The sequence below is a fragment of the Cetorhinus maximus genome, chromosome 6 (genome assembly GCF_964194155.1).
Source record: "Cetorhinus maximus chromosome 6, sCetMax3.hap1.1, whole genome shotgun sequence".
Classification (NCBI taxonomy): domain Eukaryota; kingdom Metazoa; phylum Chordata; class Chondrichthyes; order Lamniformes; family Cetorhinidae; genus Cetorhinus; species Cetorhinus maximus.
In genome coordinates this window covers 128,935,680-128,955,499 of record NC_135884.1, presented here as the reverse complement: position 1 = coordinate 128,955,499, position 19,820 = coordinate 128,935,680, and the positions used below count along the sequence as shown (strand labels likewise).

Sequence of the window (19,820 nt, the reverse complement as noted above, 5' to 3'; positions counted from 1 at the left end):
AAACCCCTTTGTCGCCTAGTATATCTGAGAGAATTTCTGTATCTTCTTCCGTGAAGACAGACGCAAAGTAACTGTTTAGTTTCTCTACCATTTCTCTGTTCTCCATCAAAAAATTCTCCTATCCCCACCTGTAATGGGCCCATATTTGTCCTAGCTAATTTTTCCCTTTTCACCAACCAAAAGAAGCTTTTACAGATCGCCTTAATGTTCCTTCCTAGTTTGCATTCAAATCCTCTCCCTTTCTTAATCAGCTTTGTTGCTGGGTTCTAAATTGCTCCCAATCCTCGGGTTTACCACATTTTCTGGCATGCTTATAAACCACTCCCTTTGATCTAATGCAATCTTTAACTTCTTTCATTAACCACGATTGATTTACCTTGCCCATTGCGCGTTGGTGCCTTAGAGGAATGTATACCTGTTGCAGACCATGTAGTATTTCTTTAGACACTAGCCATTGCCTGTCTACCATCAAATATTTTAGTGTATTTCCGCAATCCACCATAGCCAACTTGCCTCTCAAACCTTCATAACTTCCTTTCTTCAGATATAAGACACTAGTTTCAGAATGAACTATATCGCATTCAAACTGCATGCGAAATTCTATCATATTATGGTCACTATTTCCCAAAGGCTCCTTTACAGCAAGGTTATTAATTAGCCCTTTCACATTACACAACACTAGATCAAAAATAGCCTGATCCCTAGTTGGCTCCTCAATGTACTGCTCCAGAAACCCATCTTGTATATATTCCAGGAATTCAATCCCAACAGCATTATTTCTGGAATAAAAACAGAAAATGCTGGAAAAACCCAACAGGTCTGACAGCATCTGTGGAGAGAGAAACAGAGTTAATGTTTTGAATCTGTATGACCCTTCTCCAGAGCTCTGAAGAAGGGTCATACAGACTTGAAATGTTAACTCTGTTTCTCTCTCCACAGATGCTGTCAGACCTGCAAAGTTTTTCCAGCATTTTCTATTTATATTTCAGATTTCCAGTATCCGCAGTGTTTTGCTTTTATCTTAGCATTATTGCTGATTTGGCTAACCCAGTCTATGTGTAAATTGAAGTCACCCATTATTACTGCGTTACCCATGTTAAATGCATCTCTAATTTCCTGATTTATACCATTCCCAACATTACCACTACAGCTTGGCAGCCTATAAGCAACTCCCACCGATGCTTGCTGCCCCTTGCTGTTTCTTACTCCACCCAGGCTGATTCTACATTTTGATCCTTCGATCTAAGATCCTCTCTCACTAATGTACTTACCTTGTCCCTTATTAAGAGTGCCGCCCCGCCTCGTTGTCCTTTTTGCCTATCCCTCCTAAATGCTGAATATCCTTGGATATTCAGTTCCCAATCTTGGTTACTCTGTAGTCATGTCTCCATAGTGGCAATTAAATCATACCCATTTATCTCAATTTGTGCATTCAAATCATCAACCTTTTTGTGAATGCTACATGCATTCAGATAGGATGTTTTAATTCTGCTTTTTTAACTATAGCTCTATTCTGACGCTATTTGCTGCTTGCCCACTTCCTTTTCAACTTCCTTTTAGCAGTTTTGCTGCCCTCGAATCCGAGCTCCCTCTCAGGTTCCCATCCCCTGCCAATCTAGTTTAAACCCTCCCCAACAGCACTAGCGAATCTCCCTGTGTGGATATTAGTCTGGTCCTGCTAAAAATGCAGATTGTCCATCTTGCACAGGTCCCACCTGCCCAGAACTGGTCCCAATGCCTCTGAAATTTGATGCTCTCCCTCCTACACCAGTTCTCCAGCCACGTGTCCAATCGCTCAATTCTCCTATTTCTAGTGCTCACTAGTACGTGGGACTAGAAATAATCCTGAGGTTACGGCATTAGAGGCCTTGCTTTTCAATCACCTTCCTAGCTCCCTGAAATCTGCTTACAGGACTTTCACCCCTTCCAACCTAAGTGATTGGTACCGACCACAACCTCTGGCTGTTCACCTTCCCCCAGAAGAATGTCCTGCAGCTGCTCCATGACATCCTTGACCCTGGCACCAGGGAGGCAACATACCATCCTGGAGTTACGAATATGGCCAAAGAAACGGCTGTCTGTTCCCCTAACTAACAAATCCCTTATCACTACTGCTCTTCCTTTCTTTTTCGCTCCTGTACAGCTGAGCCGCCCATGGTGCCACAAGCTTGTCTCTGACTGCACTCCTCCAAGGAACCAATGCCCTCACCAGCATCCAAAATGAAAAACTGATAAGCGAGTGGGACCTCGGGAGACTCCAGCACTACCTGCCTGGTTCTCTTGGACTGCTCGGTGGCCACCCATTCCCTTTTTGCCTCCATGCTCCTAACCTGCGGTGTGACCACCTCTCTGAACTTGTTATCCATGTGGCTCTCAGCCTCACAGATGCGCCACAGTGGCGCCACTTGAGTTCCCAAACCTGGAGCTCAAGTTTCTGCAGCTGATGACACTTCCTGCACTTGTGGTTGTCCAGGTCACTGGTAGCATCCACAACTTCCTACATACTACAGTACACGCATTCAATGTGACTGAGCTTCCCTGCCATGCTTTAACTTTACTTCACTTATATTAACTTTATTTTACTTTGGTTTACTTATATTAACTTTTTATTACTTGGCCTTAACTTAAGAAATCTAACAACTGTGATGAACCTTAGTACTGATAAGTCTAACTAATACTTAACATACTTTAGCTATTTAACAATTATTTAAAATGTCACGTTTTTCTAATTTCCAGCTACCTCCACACCCTCCCTAAGAACAGTTACTCACCAGCTGAACAACTTACAGTTTTCCTGTAATGTTGGCTGTTCACTTTTTTCAAACTCAGTGCGCTCCCGGACTCTCGGAAGCACCTTTCCCTGCTCTGTGAGTTTCTCCCTCAGGTGCATCTCTCCTCTCCTCTCCCTGAAGATCAATGATGTAGGCTGTGCTCCCCGGGTAGTACTTATCCTCTCCCCACTCCATGAGTATCTCCCGCAGATCCTCCTCTCGGCTCCTTTTCCTGTGGCGAGTGACAAAATGGGAGGCGACCATACAGTATCAGGAGGTAAAGATTAAATTTGAGTTGTGAAGAATTGATGTGTAGTGTGTTGTGACAAAAGTAGGTTTCTTGAATTACTGCTGATTCCATAATTGGAACAGTGAATGGGTCCAAGCATTTTGCTGACATGAATGATACTTTACCTCAGAGTACTGTTACAGTTACAAAGCAAATGAGAACAATGGCATCTTCCACTTTAATTGGTGCACAGCTTTACCAACTCACATAATGCAAGCTTTATAATCCTCTTTTGTTATTACTTCAGGTGTAATTCAAGGGATATGAAAGCAAGCAGGTTTAATACCTTAGAGACAAATCCATTTAGTTGCACTCTCCCAAATTCTGAAGACCTTCAGGATATTTCAGATAAAGAAGTTCAATTACGGGTATGTACACGTTTAAGGGTTATGATGAATCAAATGTCTCACTGGGAATTATCTGTTTTGGGCTTTCTTGGGTGTGATCTTGCAACATATAATATTATTATATTAGTTAGTGACTTTGTACTACTCCTATGTAAGTGGTGATACGCAGTGGCTGTGTGAGCATTCTTTCTTTCTTTTATTCGGTCCCAGATCTCTCCTCCTCCTTATTAGGGTAGAGTTGGTGTTTTATGGATAGTGGTCATTCTCAATGCTTCATTTAAATGGCCCCAGATTGGTGACAATGTGTGAATCTGGAGAGGGAATGGCACCAGGGTACTGAACTATGAGTGCAGCTAATCTGATGCTGTCCTCACCGACCAACAACATATGCACATTTCTATTAGGGTAGCTGGATAGTGATCAGGACCAGGAGGGATCTAAGCAGGAGCCAGAAATGGTCTTTGGAAGGGTTCTGGAGCTGGCAGGAGTACTCCTTCTCTTCCCAGCTCCACATTCAGATATGTATTCTTTTTTAAAAGGCTCAACCTTTTTGTGATGATCTCCAGCAATCCCTTTAAGGAACATTGGTTGGACCACATGTAGACCTTGTCATCTGACATGGCAGACTCCACCCCCCCACCTGGCTACGTTCAGGACAGTCCAGTTTTGGAAAGGACACCTAATTTGGATGTCAGGCCCCTATTTGCATATGCCAAGTGGTTACTACCTGGTTCAGGTGCAGGCCCCAGACACCTAGATGCTGAGGGACGTGACTGCTGGACATGTTAGGCACTGAGGTGAAATTTCTAGGCTGTTATTGCATTAGTTTTGTTTTCTCCCTCTGGCAATATAAAGAGATTTGGTTAGTTTTCTACTTCTGTATATTGCACTGTCAGTTTCAGTGAGCTATCCATCAATATTCTCCATCAATGCCTCCCCTGGATTGTGTTCTATGGTTTAGAGTAGCTTAATTTATATTTCCACTGTTGATTTGCCCTTTGCTGCTCTAATAAATTTATTATTGTTCATTTGCTTCTCATCAGCCAACTTTCCATCAATCCTATATGTACTGGATTTTCTTGTTCCCTTACACCCCAATTTGGTAATGGCAACAAACTTAGACAGCTTTAAATATACTGCAAACAGCAATAGCCCCAACACCAATCCTTGCCATGGAAGGAGCGTCCAAGTTGTGACCTGGCAGTCTGTTAATTAGCCTGTGAAAAATGCAAACAAAAGATAATGCCCACCACCAGAAGTAATGCTGAGATTACTGAGATTCACTTTAGTTTAAAATCTCATTCCTCAAACTCTGTCTGCAAGGCCTCCAGCCTACTCATTTGGTTTCAGTGTAAAACATGACTTTTGGATGGTGTCCCTCCTTTTTCGGAAGTTTTCCACCCATGCTATAATGTCCTTTATCTTGACACCTGGGAGGGAATATACCATTCAGGACTCCATGTCTATATTTTTGTAGAATACTGAACTACCACTTTCCTACAATACCATGGGGACGTTCATAATCACACACATCTGTTTCTCACATATTGTTCTCAAAATATTTCTCCAGAACACGGATATGTCTAGATCCACAGGGTTGTCCTATCCTGGTTCCTTCTTCTTCTGTTGATAACCATATGCTTCTCATCCATGACTTCAAGGGTGACCACCTTCTGGACAAGCTTGTTCCTTGTCACTTAATAGTGCATGTGTATCCTGCTGTTTCTCAAGCTCAATATTCATTTGCTCAGGTGACACAACTTTTTGATGTTTCAAGCACATCTAAGCCTCCTGAAAAGATAGCACATTCAGGATGTCTCTCATCAGAGAGGCGGCAGACATTACCAGCTTTGCTCCTGATTCTGCCATTACTATACTCCTAAATTTTATGTGACTCTAGCATGAATTAATTGGGACAAATTTTTACTTACTTGTTTGGTCTTGCCAATTCATGCTCACTATCAGCGCTGAACTTCTGTTCAGGCCCATTTTGCTCTCTAGCCTCCCCTCAGCTAAAGGTCACCATCGCTGCCTCAATCAGTTGGCTGCTCTTGCATTTGTTTATTTAATGAAATATAGAAATTGCCCTACCTTTATCCACAGGTTTTTATCATGCTGATCATCTACTCAGTTTAACGGGGGCTGATGTAGGGACGTATACTTTTGGAAGCTCTATGGCGAGTGGACTTATGCAACAGTAATGGTATGAATGGTATAAATTAAGCATTGCAGGATGAATTAATACATCACATTGTGGTATAAAAACAGAAAATACTGGAAATACTCAGCAGGCCAGGCTGTATCGGTGGAGAGAAAAGCAGTTAATATTTCAAGTTGATGACCATTCGTCATGAACTGGAAAAAGCTAGGGATGTAACAGTTTTTAAGCAAGTTCAGAGGCAGGGAAAGAGGTGGTGGACGGGAGGGATGAAGTTGGGCAGGAAGACAAAGGAGGGGAAGGTCTGTGATTGGTTAGAAGGTAGGAGTCATTAAAAGACTAAAGGGATGATGGTGTAAAACAAAGAGATGGTACAGTAATGGCCAAGAAAAGAAACAAAAGATGACTCCAGCAGAGGTGTAAATGGCAACAGCAGAATCATTACCAGCAGCTGGAAAAGTAGGAGCAGTGGCTATGATTCTGAAATTGTTGAATACAATGTTGAGTCTGGAAGACTGTAAAGTGCCTAATTGAAAGATGAGGTGTTGTTCCTTGAGCTTCTGTGAAGCTTCATTAGAACAGTGTAGGAGGCCAGAGCGACAGTGGGAGGATAATTAAACAGACACACCAACTCGTCATGACAAACGCTATTTCTGAGCTTCATTCATGATCTCACAATTGGACAATCCCAACTCACACACATGCCCGTGAAAGAGGCAGAGGCTTTCCCCAGAGTTTACCGGGTGGCAGCTCAACCAGTCATTGGATGGAGATCTCACTTGAGTTGTTATGGCAACAAGCAACAAGGGTTAATGGCAACTCCCATGTCTGGAAGAATGGTGGACCAAATATTCCCTTTCAAAGGAGACTTGCAGCAAGATATAACATTGGCACCCTGCCCTGCTCAAGGCTTGAGGACAAACACTGACTGATCACTTAGGTGATGCAACTTGCACCTTGTGGTTGGTGCTGATTTACTGCACCTAGTGATCAGATCTGCCTGGGTTTTAAACATTGTAAAGCTTCAGAAAGGTTTTATTCACTTAATCTGAATTGTTTATACGTTACACAGGAAGGTTAATGAAAAGTTTGTAAGGCCTGTAGCGTGTGCATTGCCAAGATTATTTAGTAAGATGCAAACACCTAATATATTATTAGACTGAGACCAATCCTTTACAGAAGAAGCTATTAAATAGCAAATAACTGAATTTTGCATTCGGCAGACTTTCTGGCTCTATTGACTTCTGTTTTTCCAGTAGCCTCACTGGATCACTGAACGCAGTGATTTGTTAATATTTCCTTGTGGAGCATTTTAGTTTGTTAAGTATTGTCTAGATTTACATATTAATGTGGTATTTTTTCTAGAGGAAAAGGAGGTCATTAGTTTCTATGCTGTTGATATTTGACAGGCGATTACAAGGAAATATGCTTTCCTTTTTGACAATTCTGTACCTGTCTTTTCAGACCTTTTTTCTATATTGATTTATGTTTGAAAAGAGCAAAGGCTCATGATTTATCTACCAAATCCTTTGATTTTTAAGAGTATGTCCCTTGATTTAAGATACGATGGGGTTGGCATTACTGTGTGCCAAGCGATGGGAAGCTCAGGGCCACACTTGCAGATTGAACCAAGGTGTTCAGAAAGACTATCACTCACTCTGATTTTGGTCTCCCCAACATAGAGATCACAACATGAGCAGTGAATACCGTATATTAAATTGGAATAAATACAAGTAACTCATATTGTTGTGTGTTTCTAACCTTGTACACTGATTTCATCGTTTTGTTTCAAAGATTTTTTATATCAGGTGAACTCAAAGAAATGAAACATTTTAGCACACTTATAGGATCATCCAAGTATATATAATCCATTAAAGATTTGAGAGTAGAAATTACTGTCAGTGATGTTATCTTCTGTTCATACATGATACAATCACATATTGTCACTATGGAGCAACTGGAGGATAGTTCCTGGCTAGCAATGTAATATATCAGACCATTTGGTAGTTTACAAGCAACAGTTGTAAATCATTTAAGATGGGCGAGGCTTGGAAATATTTCATATTTTGCAGTTTGCTGTTTAAACCATGCATAAGGGTAGCAGTTATGTTGTTGATAACAGTGAATGCTTAACCTGCTGATAACAAAATTTCTCTCTGATTTTTAATTGCACTTTTCCCCACCTATGTCTTTAGATGCTTAATTTTAAGGAAATTCCCTTCATCTGGATTGAGCAAAGTAATGTCAGTGGATCTATGACCAATATATCTTTATCTTCAAAAGGCGCAGAACTGAAAATTAAGAATTTGTCAGACACCTTTGAGGTAATTACAAATAATGCTGTAAGGAAGGTGACGACAGGTATATTGCAATGTGTTTTTGCTTCTTCACATATAGTTATATTTTAATTGTTTTAAATTTTTCACTCTATTTACATTAATTAAATCAAACTAAATGTTGTCTTTCTTTTTCTCTTTAAGATTATAATTCCCAGATCAAACTCAAACCAACTTTTCCCAGCTACATATACCACATTGATGAACCCAGTCATCCATAAGTTCCATGTAACTGATACTGATTCAGCTATTGTAATCTCTGTAGAAAGTGAGCCAGTTACTTCAGTGCAGCTGTACTTCAACTATGCATTCAAGCCCAATGAGACACTCTATGAATTTGAAACAAGCTTAATTCCACTGAACAGTACCAAAGGTAAAATTATACTATCTGATTTTGTTACTATGAAAACCATGAATGTGAATATAGTTCTGGGAGATTGAGAACAGCTTTAAAAATTAAATTACTGGCAATCAAGACTAAGTGCAGTATTCTTAGAAGGCAAGGTTAGAGGCAGGGAAATATTTGCATCGAGGGAAAAGGAGGAAAGGAGAAGGTAGAGTGTGGGAAAGTAAGGGGATGTGGATAGGGAAGTGGATAGAGACAGGGAGAAGGAGGGAGAAGTGGGTATGGAGAAAAGAACCAACAGAGAGAAGGATGGAGGAGAGGGGCAGCAGAGATGAAGATGAGGGGGGGCGGGGGAAGAGAATAGGGTTGAGAATTAGAGAGACAAATAGGATGTAGAAAATTAGCAAGGAGGAAAGGAAGAGGAGAATGGAGGAAAAGGGATGGCAAGACAGTAGGGGTGGGATAAATATGTAGGATAGTAGGATAGTCATAGGGGCAAAGAGTTTCAAGCAGTGGGGGGTGGGCGGGGGGAGGTGGGGGGGGGTAGGGTTAAAGTTGCTTTCTCTATGCAAGGGTATTGGATTATGTAGTGCTGATCTGCCCAAGGGCAGGTTCTCTGTTCATTTGTCAATACCTCAAAGTCAGTTGCTTGTAAAAACCTCCCATTTTTCTACTTCAATGAGCAATGAACAGTATGTTTAGGGAAAGAATACTTGAGGTGTTTTCCTATTGCCTTCCTCATCTATGCCTAAAGGAGCACATGTCCTCTTTCTGAAGGATTCTCTGTCTGTAAGCAGCCATTGTCCCTCGAGGCTTTAGCTCCTCTGCCACCACCACCGAAAATTTGCTAGTTTTGCCATTGATCATGGCTCATAACCCTGAACATGGACAACCCTGAACATGGCCCCCCCTGAATCCCTCATCCCTCCCCACCCATCACTCGGCCCCCTACGCTGATCACAACACCACTGGCCACCTGTTGGGGAGCTATCAAAATGGCAAGACGACAACTCCCTGATGTCTCAAATGACCCTGTTACCCCAGGTACCCGGCTATACTGGGCCAAACCAATCTACATACTTGGTCTGATGAGGTGCTACAAGGATGTGGGTTGATTTCCTGCCACTTGGTTGACATAGAGTTTGCCTAGGGTGGGAATGCTTGGGGGAAGGGTGGTAGAAAAGCTGGTCATTGGAGAAGGGCAGGGGGAAATAGGTCACTGAAGTGCTGTCAATGGAAAGATAACAAATTTTTATTTGGTGGGGTGAGGTGAAGGGCAGATTGATACTCATTCAGGATGGTGTTAGAGGTTCTGATTCAGGTGAGAGGGCACATTGTTACGATCCTTGTGGGGGAACTGTAACCCAAAATAACCAAATTTACTGAATGACCCCCCAATTGAAGAAATTACCAACAAGATTCCACTTTTTGTAGCTTTTATTTTAAAACAAATCAGAACCAATGCAAATTACACATGAATTAACAGACAAATTATACTTCATAACTTCCAATCTCCAGGGCTTCGCACTCAGGGCGTACCCCTAAGTTGTACTGGGGGACCCCCCCCCTGCATCCACAACCCTCCCCACCCCCCGCCCGCATCCACAACCCCCTCCTCCGCCCCCCCCCACCCCCGGCCTGCATCCCGCCCGCATCCACAACCACCCACCCACTTCTCAAAGTGGCTGGACCTCTAAACTTACTTGCCTGACGACAGTTAGTGCCATAAAAAGGGGCATGTCTTCCTTTTACCTGATGCTGTCGCACTTGACAGAAGGCCGCGGGAACCCGCCAGGCTGTGCTTTTCTCACCCGACCTGAGTCAGAAGGTTGGGTGAGAAAGGTGCGGCTGTATTTCAGGGTTCAGGGTAAGTAAATAGGAGCAGAGTGGCAATCCAACTCTGAATGGCAGTCACGGAAGTCCTGGCCCTAAATTTCACTTTAAATATTGGATTCAACAAAAATACTTCTTACCCTCACATAAACGTGGCACTGCATAACTACATAGTTACACAATATATTGTTCTTTATTCATGTAGGACAGGTGAGGAGTCCCATCCAACGACAGCTTTAGCCCCCAGGTTTCATGGGTATAATTATCATCAGCAAGGCACACTTCCCTCTCTCAAGTCATGACAGTCCTGATGGTATAACATTCCAGAGCTCCTTTTCAACTGGCCGACCAATAATACTCGGTTCACGGTTTGGCCGCTTTTGGGAAAACACGAGCTCTTTAGCATCTCTGAGCTATTCACACAGCTTTCCAATTTTTAGACAGTTTTTTAGCTAGCTTGCACAGTACCTCCATGAACTCCAGCTCCATTTTGCCAAACAGAAAATCTGACCTCTTCCAGAGAGTGATTTGCTTCTCCTTGCAAGAATTCTGAGCTCCTCTTTCTGTCTCAGTCTGCTTTCTCTTTGTGTCTGTCTCTGTGTACTGATTGTCTTCACCCTCTTGTTCCTCTGCCTGTAGCTCTCCTTTGTGTCTGCAGCTCTCCTTTGTATCTGCCAACTACATGGCTTCTTTCTTAACTTTCTTCCTGTTGTTGATGCTTTGAGATCAAGGGTCATCAGGTCAGGTGGGCCCCTATTTCTTAATATCCAAGAAAGTTACAATCAACCCCTTTATAAAATTGATCCAAATGCTTAAAAGCCCTTTCTAAACATTTTTAAAAGCAGTTACAGATTCCACAGATATTTTGAAGAATTTTCAAATGTTCCTTAGTGTACTGCTTCCAGGTCAAAGGTTGTCACACTCATTCAGGAGTATCAATAGGCACAAAGGCATGTGAAGCAATGAGAATGTGTGGTTGAACGTGCACATGGGACTGATAAGTTGATGACAGCATGTCTTTGGGAGTAGCCATGGCACAGGATAGAAGGCAAGAGATCTGGGTAGTAGGTGGCCCAAAGTAGGCAGTTTGCTCTTGTGATGATACCTATCAATTATAAGGTTTACTGATCAAGAAAATTGTGAAAATGTTACCATAAGCTACAATTTTGTTCTTCTTATAAATTTAAAACAAAAACAATGCAAGTGTTCACTTTTATGCTGCAAATCCAACCTTTAACACACAATAAATCCTCTGTGCACCTTCCACTTACTGGTCAGAAAATATTGGCGCATCTCAATGTTTAAGATGATGGCATAAAGTGAACAAGCAGAAAGACAAGTCCTTATAGGGAAATAAAACTCTGGGCACTGTACTAATGTAGTGGTGATCTGCCCAAGGTTAGGTCCTCTGCTCATTTCTCCTGCACAGTCCTGCACTTTCTTCTTTTGTTGCTCATAAGAACCTCCCATTTTCAACTTCAGTGTTTAGGGAAAAAAATACATGCACTGGTTTCCCATTGTGTTCCTCATATGTGCTTAAAGGAAGTACAAGTCTTCTTCTCAAAGGATCCTCTACCTGTAAGCAGCTGAACGTTCTCCCTTGAGTTTTTAAACTCGCTGGTTCCACCATTGACCATGGCTTGTAACACTCGGCATATCCTTACCTGGGCCTGGGGTGACTTGAAACGGGCAGGGACAACCAAATGACCCTCCTACCCTATGTAGTTAGGAAAATATGAAAATGGTGTCCAGTTATGGAGTTTGAACAAAAGGACTTAAAAGATAGTATAGCAGGAACTTAAATAGTTATAAACCTCAAAGATCTTGTAAAAACTTTCAGAAGTTCCATATAAATAGCCGTGGACTTGTCCAATCCTAAGCTCAGCATTTCAGTATATTTGCAAGGAAATTAGGACTGTTCCCTTTAGATCAGTAGAGAAGGTTAAGGGGAGATACAATAGACTTGTTAAAAATTAAGGGGTATTTTGTTATACTAGATAGGGAGAAACTATTTCCATTGGTAGGAGGATTGATAACCAGAGGATATGCAGTGACTTAAGATGATTGGTAAAAGACCCAGGGAGAGAGAAGATTTTTTTATTCATGTATCAAATTGTTATGATCTAGAAACCATTGCCTGAGAGGCTGGTGGAATCAGATTTGATAGTAAATTTTAAATACTTGTAAAGGAAAAGTTGACAGGTGCAAAGTGCAGGAGACCGTGACTAATTGGATTTCTCTTGCACAGGGACAATGGGACAATTGGCCTCCTTCTGTGCTGTAATTTTCTGCGGTTCTGCTCTTAGATTCAATACGGTATATGTGGCTTTTTATATACGCCCTGTCTTTAACAGGTTAAGTTTTTATTTTGGAATCTTACCTGGTAACAATAAACTGTACATTTTTCCATTATTTATGTCTTTCCAGTTGAAGCCTACAATTGGGTTATAACTTCTGAAATGTTAATGGGCAGGAACAGTACTTATTATTTAGCAGCCAAGCCCCTCCAGCAGTCAAACATTTCAGAGGCCAATAATACAAATTTTACTATAAATACCATCAGTACTAAATGCTTATATTGGGATGAAATGCAGGATCATTGGTCAACACATGGTTGTAAGGTAAGATGAATGAAGTTTCAACACTATATAAAACTGAAAACGGCATTCTAAGTTTTCTGCTACATGCAACAGATTGTAACTGACAAAAACATGGTTTATTCTAAGCTGTTAAATGTTACAGGCCTCCATGCAGCATTAATGTAGCAAAATCAGAAATGATCACTCCATTAGATTGCACAAAGCATTTCGACCACTGTCCATCAGCAGCAGACCTGCAATAAAGGAAAATTGCTGAAAATAGAAAACCGCATTGTATTGAGCAAAACAAGCTGGCAAAATAAAAACAAAAATAGCTGGAAAAACTCAGCAGGTCTGATAGCATCTGCGGAGAGGAATACAGTTAACGTTTCGAGTCCGTATGACTCTTCATCAGAACTGAGGAAATAGAGAAATGAGGTGAAATATAAGCTGGTTGAGGGGAGTGGGACAGGTAGAGCTGGATTGGGGGCCAGTGATAGGTGGAGGCAAAGAAGAGATTGCCAAAGATGTCATAGACAAAAGGATAAAGGGGTGTTGACGGTGGTGATATTAGCTAAGGAATGTGCTAATGGTGACATTAAGGGTGGAAAGCAGGACGAGTAAGTGACATATAACCCTAGTGGGGCGGGGTGGGGGGGGAAGGGATCTATATTTTCTTAGTTCTGATGAAGAGTCATACGGACTCGAAACGTTAACTGTATTCCTCTCTACAGATGCTGTCAGACCTGCTGAGTTTTTCCAGCTATTTTTGTTTTTGTTTCATATTTCCAGCATCCGCAGTACTTTGCTTTTATTTAAGCTGGCAAAATATTCAAGTATTTAAAACCTGTGCAACTATGTTGATTCAGAATTTATAATGTGCTGAGATACTGACTGATTCCATTGTCACATTGTCACAGTGCTGTATTATATCGCATGAAACCACAAATTAGTTTTCACGCTGGCAAAATGCTGGGAATTTTCATTGTCATGATTCCACTGGAGATCAGATGAAATTTACTCCAGTAGAGATCTACAGTGTGAATGGTGTATTCAATTACATACTTAACAGATGCTTATAGATGGGTTGTAGTACATGAGAGAACCAAAGCACACTCACCATTAAATCAGCAAAGAAAACAGATGTACACCCAACCCTAAGCTGCCAATAACTCAGTGCCCTCCACAAAACAATCAGGAATATAAAGGAATATTTTCTGAAAAGATCAAACACTTACTCTATTACAAGACTGCTGGGGATTGTTCAGCTCCCATTGAATAATCAAAAGTGTCAAATTCATTCTGTGAGATGCCAATTCGAAAAGCTAAAAAGAAATACTTAATTAAAAATAAACAAAGCCACCCATTTGTCTACCTCCAATTGAGGGAGATTCATCAGATAGTTATTATATTAGTGGAAAAACGCCTGACTTGCATCTTTATAACCGCAACGTTTGACTTCTTTAACGTCCCCCAAGCTGCTCTCCATTTCCACCATCACAAATTACAACTCATTCAGAATGTTGCAACCTGCATCTTCACCTGCAAAAGCCTCATGTTCCCATCACCTCCATGGCTCCAAACTCCATACCTTAAGCCCCGTAACTTCAAGATGGTCACCCTTGCTCTCTAAATCTGCTATTGCCTTGCTCACCATAATTTAGTAATCTCCTGCAGCCATATATTCTGAAAACTACCTCTGAAATTATGTTATTCACTGCTTGTGCAACAGTGTCCACCTTTGAAACCATTAGCCATGTCTTCAAAAATACCCCCTGCCCCCAAGCCAAAATCGCACCAACGTGCTTGGCTCAAAGTTTGGAAATGTTTCACCTGTTTTTTGGACAGTATGAGTGGCCTTAGACGTCCAAATTGGCATCTGTGGTGTGAGCGTCATTTGACAACGTATTTGTGAGGGCTTTAGTGCGCGCACAGTTAGGGCCTAGTGGAAGTATACAAAATACAGGTAAGGATGTTAATCAGCGCATAACTCTGATCTGATGTCATCCGAGCTACTTTGGAGCTCAGTGCCTCAGCCAACTGTCTCTTAATCACACGTAGCTGAGCACATATTCAGCAGCAGTAAGTGCACCACATCAGTGCTTTTTAAAGGGATCAAGAACTACTTTCAGGTTAGTTACTGACTGATTGATTTCTACTGGCTCTTTCTGTGACTGTACAAGTATTATGTGCTTCTACAGTTCTTCAAAGTTGCTAAAGGCTACAGGGAATGGAGTGGCAAGTGCTGAAGGACTTGGGTCTAACTTCAAGACTTCTGCACAAGCCATTTGCTCCCAGACATGGTTGGAGTAGTAGGCAGTCCCCTTTGGAATACAGCGCAACTTGGAGAATGAGCAGAGGGAACATGGAGCAGGACAAGCTGTTGTAAGAGGGAGGAGGAAGAACAGAAAGGTTCTCAGCAGGAGGCTATATAGGCCCAGGGTGTTCAAGGAGCAATTCTTCTGCCTGAAACTCAATGAGGAACAATGCGCGAAATGTCTACCCTTCACTTAGGGCATCCTCACTGTCACCCGCTGCAGCAACATCTGCAAACACAGAGAAGGGTAAGGAGAGCATTGCCAGTGGCTGTGAAGGTAATTGTGGCAATGAATTTAATGCATCTGGCTCCTTCCAGGCTAGAGCTGGAGATATTTGTAACATGTCATGGTTTTCCATCCACTGTTCCATACGGGAGGTCACTGAGTCTCTCTACTCAATGGCTGGAATTTAATGGAACTCCCCGGAGTGGGCATGCTAGCAGGAGGCTGGGAAAAGGAGGGAGTACCCACTTCCAATTCCCAGCATCGGGAAATCTGTCCCGAATTTAGAGGGCAGTGAGAAAGGCCTAACATGGGAATCCAGCCTGCTGGCATACTTCCGATAACCTCACTGGAATTTAATGGTGTTTCAGGGATTTAACAGGTTGCATGAGTCACCAGTGACTCCAGAAGGCCACCCAGCAAATCCTGTTGAGTTTGACTGAAACCTCGTGGTGATGGTGGTGGTGGTGGTGGTGGGTCGGGGGGTGATGGTGCTGGGGTCACTCGTTGACAGGCACTCGGTGCCCAATCAAGGTACTCAGCATTAGGAAGTGGGATGGCTGCTGAAAGCCACCCCTATGTCCTTGTATCTGAACCCTCTCTCTCCCCAGCTCGCCGGCAAGTCCCTCCCCACAACCCCATCCCCCCCTACTCGCCTGTCTCCAGGAAACCAGCAATGATCCCTGAGCATTAGTGGCAGCAGCCATCACTCTGAGTGGTGCTACCACTAGTGGAGAGCTGCTGGCCTCTCATTGAGTGGCACCTCTTAGGGGTGGGATTTCCACCCACTTAATCATGTGGGAGGCCCGATACTGGCTAGTTAAGTGCCCAATTGGACTTAAATTTCGTTGGGTCTCCTAGACAGAAGCGACGGAGAGCTTCCATCATTTCTGTAACTGGTGAGATGGAGCCTGTTGCTGGAATGAAATTCCGCCCAAGGAGAGCTAAATACTTTTCACCTTCTCTTCTCAGAGAGCAGCAGATGGAGTGAGCCAGAATTGCAGGCTTTCCACTGTGTAGGGTGCCATTGACTGCATACTTGTCATGTTGCAGGTGCCGTATGTTAACTCAGATATAACGTAACTGAAAAAGATTCCTCTCCCTTGTGGCCCAACTGGTGTGTAATCATTATCAGTGGATCATGCAGGTCAATGCCTGGTATCCTGGCAGTCATCATGATGTTTCAACCTGTGACAGTTCATTGTGACAAATGCATTTAAGCCAACACATCAAACTAGAGGATGGCTACTGAGTGAAAAGGGCTATCTGCTGACGACATGGTTCACGGTGGACAACCCACTCACAAGTGCAGAATGCATATAATGCAAGCTGTTCTGCTATGTGAAAATTGGTGGAGATGGTGGCATAGAGGTAATGTCACTGAACTAATCTAGAAGCCTAGACTACTCCGGGGACAAAGGTTCAAATCCCACCAAACATATTTTAAATTCAATTAATAAATCTGGAATATAAAGCTAGAATTGTCAATTGGTGTCACTAATGCGCTATAGGGAAGGAAACCTGCCATCCTTACCTGGTCTGACCTACATGTGACTCCAGACCCATAGCGATGTGGTTTACTCTTAGCAGCCTTGCCCACATCCCATGAAAGAATAAAAAAAAATGATAAAGCAGAGCATTGGTGCATTGAAACAATGATTCTACTGCCTGAGCCACTGTGAAGAAACTCAGGTGACGTACTGCACGCAACACATGAGTACAGGCCATATCAGCTATACATGAAGCAGCCAAGGGTCGAGAGGGAAGAAGCAACCTAGAAAGCCTCTTTCTGGCTGGGCCTTCTGTGAACAACTCACCCAAGTGTGATACTAGTAAACACAATCCCGATGCTCCATTCACCAACAGACCCATTCATTATCTTCTCTCTGTCACTGACCATCACATGTGCCCCTTCCCACCCCACGGGCTCTCGAATTTACCTGTGTAGTAACTCTAACCTTTAATCCTCAACATTGACTCCAGACCGCATGAAGTCTCATGGCATCAGGTTAAGCATGTGCAAGGAAACTCCCTGCTGATATACCCACCAATAGTGCTTCCCTCAGCTGATGAATCAATGCTCCTCCATGTTGAACACCACTTGGAGAAAGCACTGAGGGCGACAAGAGCGCAGAATGTACTCTGGGTGGGGGACTTCAATGTCCATTACCAAGAGTGGCTCGGTTGCACTGCTACTGACTGAGCTGGCCGAGTCCTAAATGACATAGCTGCTCTACTGAGTCTGTAGCAGGTGGTGAAAGAACCAACAAGAGGGAAAAGCATACTTGACCTCATCTTCACCAACCTACCTACTGCAGATGCATCTGTCCATGACAGTATCAGTAGGAGTGACCACTGCACAGTCCTTGTGAAGATGAAGTCCCATCTTCACATTGAGGATACCCTCCATCGTGTTGTGTGGCACTACCACCATGTTAAATGGGATAGATTTCGAAGAGATCTAGCATCTAAAGACTGGGCATCCACGTGTGCCATCAGCAGCAGCAGAATTGTACTCAACCACAATCTGTAACCTCATGGCCGGCATATCCCCCACTCTACCATTACCACCAAGCCAGGGCATCAGCCCTGGTTCAATGAAGAGTGCAGAATGGCATGCCAGGAGCAGCACCAGGTATGCCTAAAAATGAGGTGTCAACCTGGTGAAGTTACAATACAGGACTACTTGCGTGCCAAACAGCATAAGCAGCAAGCGATAGACAGAGCTAAGCAATTCCACAATCAACGGATCAGATCTAAGCTCTGCAGCCCTGCCACATCCAGAATGGTAGTGGACAATTAAACAACTCACTGGAGGAGGAGGCTCCACAAATACCCCTATCCTCAATGATGGAGGAGCCCAGCACATCAGTGCAAAAGATAAGGCTGAAGCATTTGCTACAATCTTCAGCCAGAAGTGCCGAGTGGATGATCCATCTCGGCCTCCTCCAGAGGTCCCCAGCATCACAGATGCCAGTCTTCAGCCAGTTTGATTCACTCTACATAATATCAAGAAACAGCCGAAGGTATTGGATACTGCAAAGGCTATGTGCCCTGACAATATTCCGGCAAATAGTACTGAAGACTTGTGCTCCGGAACTTCCCGCGCCCCTAGCCAAACTGTTCCAGTACAGCTACAACAGTGGCATCTACCCGGCAATGTGGAAAATTACCCAGGTATGTCCTGTACACAAAAAAGCAGGACAAATCCAACCCGGCCAATTTCCACCCCATTAGTCTACTCTCGATCATCAATAAAGTGATCATCAAGCGGCACTTGCTTAGTAATAAGCTGCTCACTGATGCTCAGTTTGTTTTCCACCAGGGCCACTCAACTCCTGACCTCATTACAGCATTGGTTTAAACATGGACAAAAGAGCTGAACTCCAGAGATGAGGTGAGAGTGACTACATTTGACATCAAGCAGCATTTCACCGAGTGGGGCTTCAAGGAGCCCTAGAAAAACTGTAGTGAATGGGAATCGGGGGTAAACACTCTGCTGGTTGGAGTTATACCTAGCACAAAGGAAATTGGCTGTGGATGTCGGAGGTCAATTATCTCAGTTCCAGGGCATCACTGCAGGAGTTCCTCAAGGCAGTGTCCTAGGTCCAATCTGCTGCTTCATCAATGACCTTACTTCCATCATAAGGTCAGAAGTGGGGATGTTTGCTGATGATTGTACAATGTTCAGCACCATTCGCGACTCTTCAGATACTGAAGCAGTCCATGTCCAACGCCTGAACAATATCCAGGCTTGGGCTGACAAATGGCAAGTAACATTCGTGCCACACATTTACCAGGCAATGACCATCTCCAACAAGGGAGAATCTAACTATTGCCCTTGACATTCATTGGCATCACCATTGCTGAATTCCCCTACTATCAACATCCTGGGGTTACCAGTGACCAGAAATTGAACTGGACTAGCCATTTAAATACTGTGACTACAAGAGCAGGTCAGAGGTTAGGAATCCTGAGGCGAGTAACTCATCTCTTGAATCCCCAAAGCCTGTCCACCATCTACAAGGCACAAGTCAGAGGTGCGATGGAATACTCACCACTTGCCTGCATGAGTGCAGCTCAGCAACACTCATGAAGCTTGACACCATCCAGGACAAAGCAGTCCGCTTGATTGGCACCCCCATGCACAAACATTCACTCCCTCCATCACTGATGCGCAGTGGGAGCAGTGTGGACCATCTACAAGATGCACTGCAGGAACTCATCAAAGCTCCTAAGTAAGCATCTTTCCAACCCACGGCTCCTATCATCTAGAAGGTCAAGGGCAGCAGACACATGGGAATGCCACTACCTGGAAGTTCCCCTCCCAGCCACTCACCATCCTGACTTGGAACATATCGGCATTCCTTCATTGTTGCTGGGTCAAAATCCCGGAACTCCCTCCCGAACAGCACTGTGTGTGTACTTACAACACATGGACTGCAGCTGTTCAAGAAGGCAGCTCACACCACCTTCTCAAGGGCAATTAGGGATGGGCAATAAATACTGGCCCAGCCAGTGATGCCCACATCCCATGAAGGAATATTTTTAAAAATGGAGTATGTTTGATTAAATCCCATAAAGGGTTAACTGTAATAGTCTTTTATGTCATAGAAGAGAA

The 19,820-nt window shown here is 43.2% G+C and overlaps 1 protein-coding gene across 1 annotated transcript in view; it reads left to right on the top strand.

Annotated features, from left to right (window-relative positions):
- The window catches only part of LOC144681428 (polycystin-1-like protein 2), a 147,429-nt gene that overhangs the window by 37,456 nt on the left and 90,153 nt on the right, over positions 1 to 19,820 (top strand). The window contains 2 exon segments of the mRNA XM_078543019.1: positions 8,046 to 8,274; positions 12,508 to 12,701. Coding sequence (XP_078399145.1) covers positions 8,046 to 8,274; positions 12,508 to 12,701 — 423 coding nt within the window.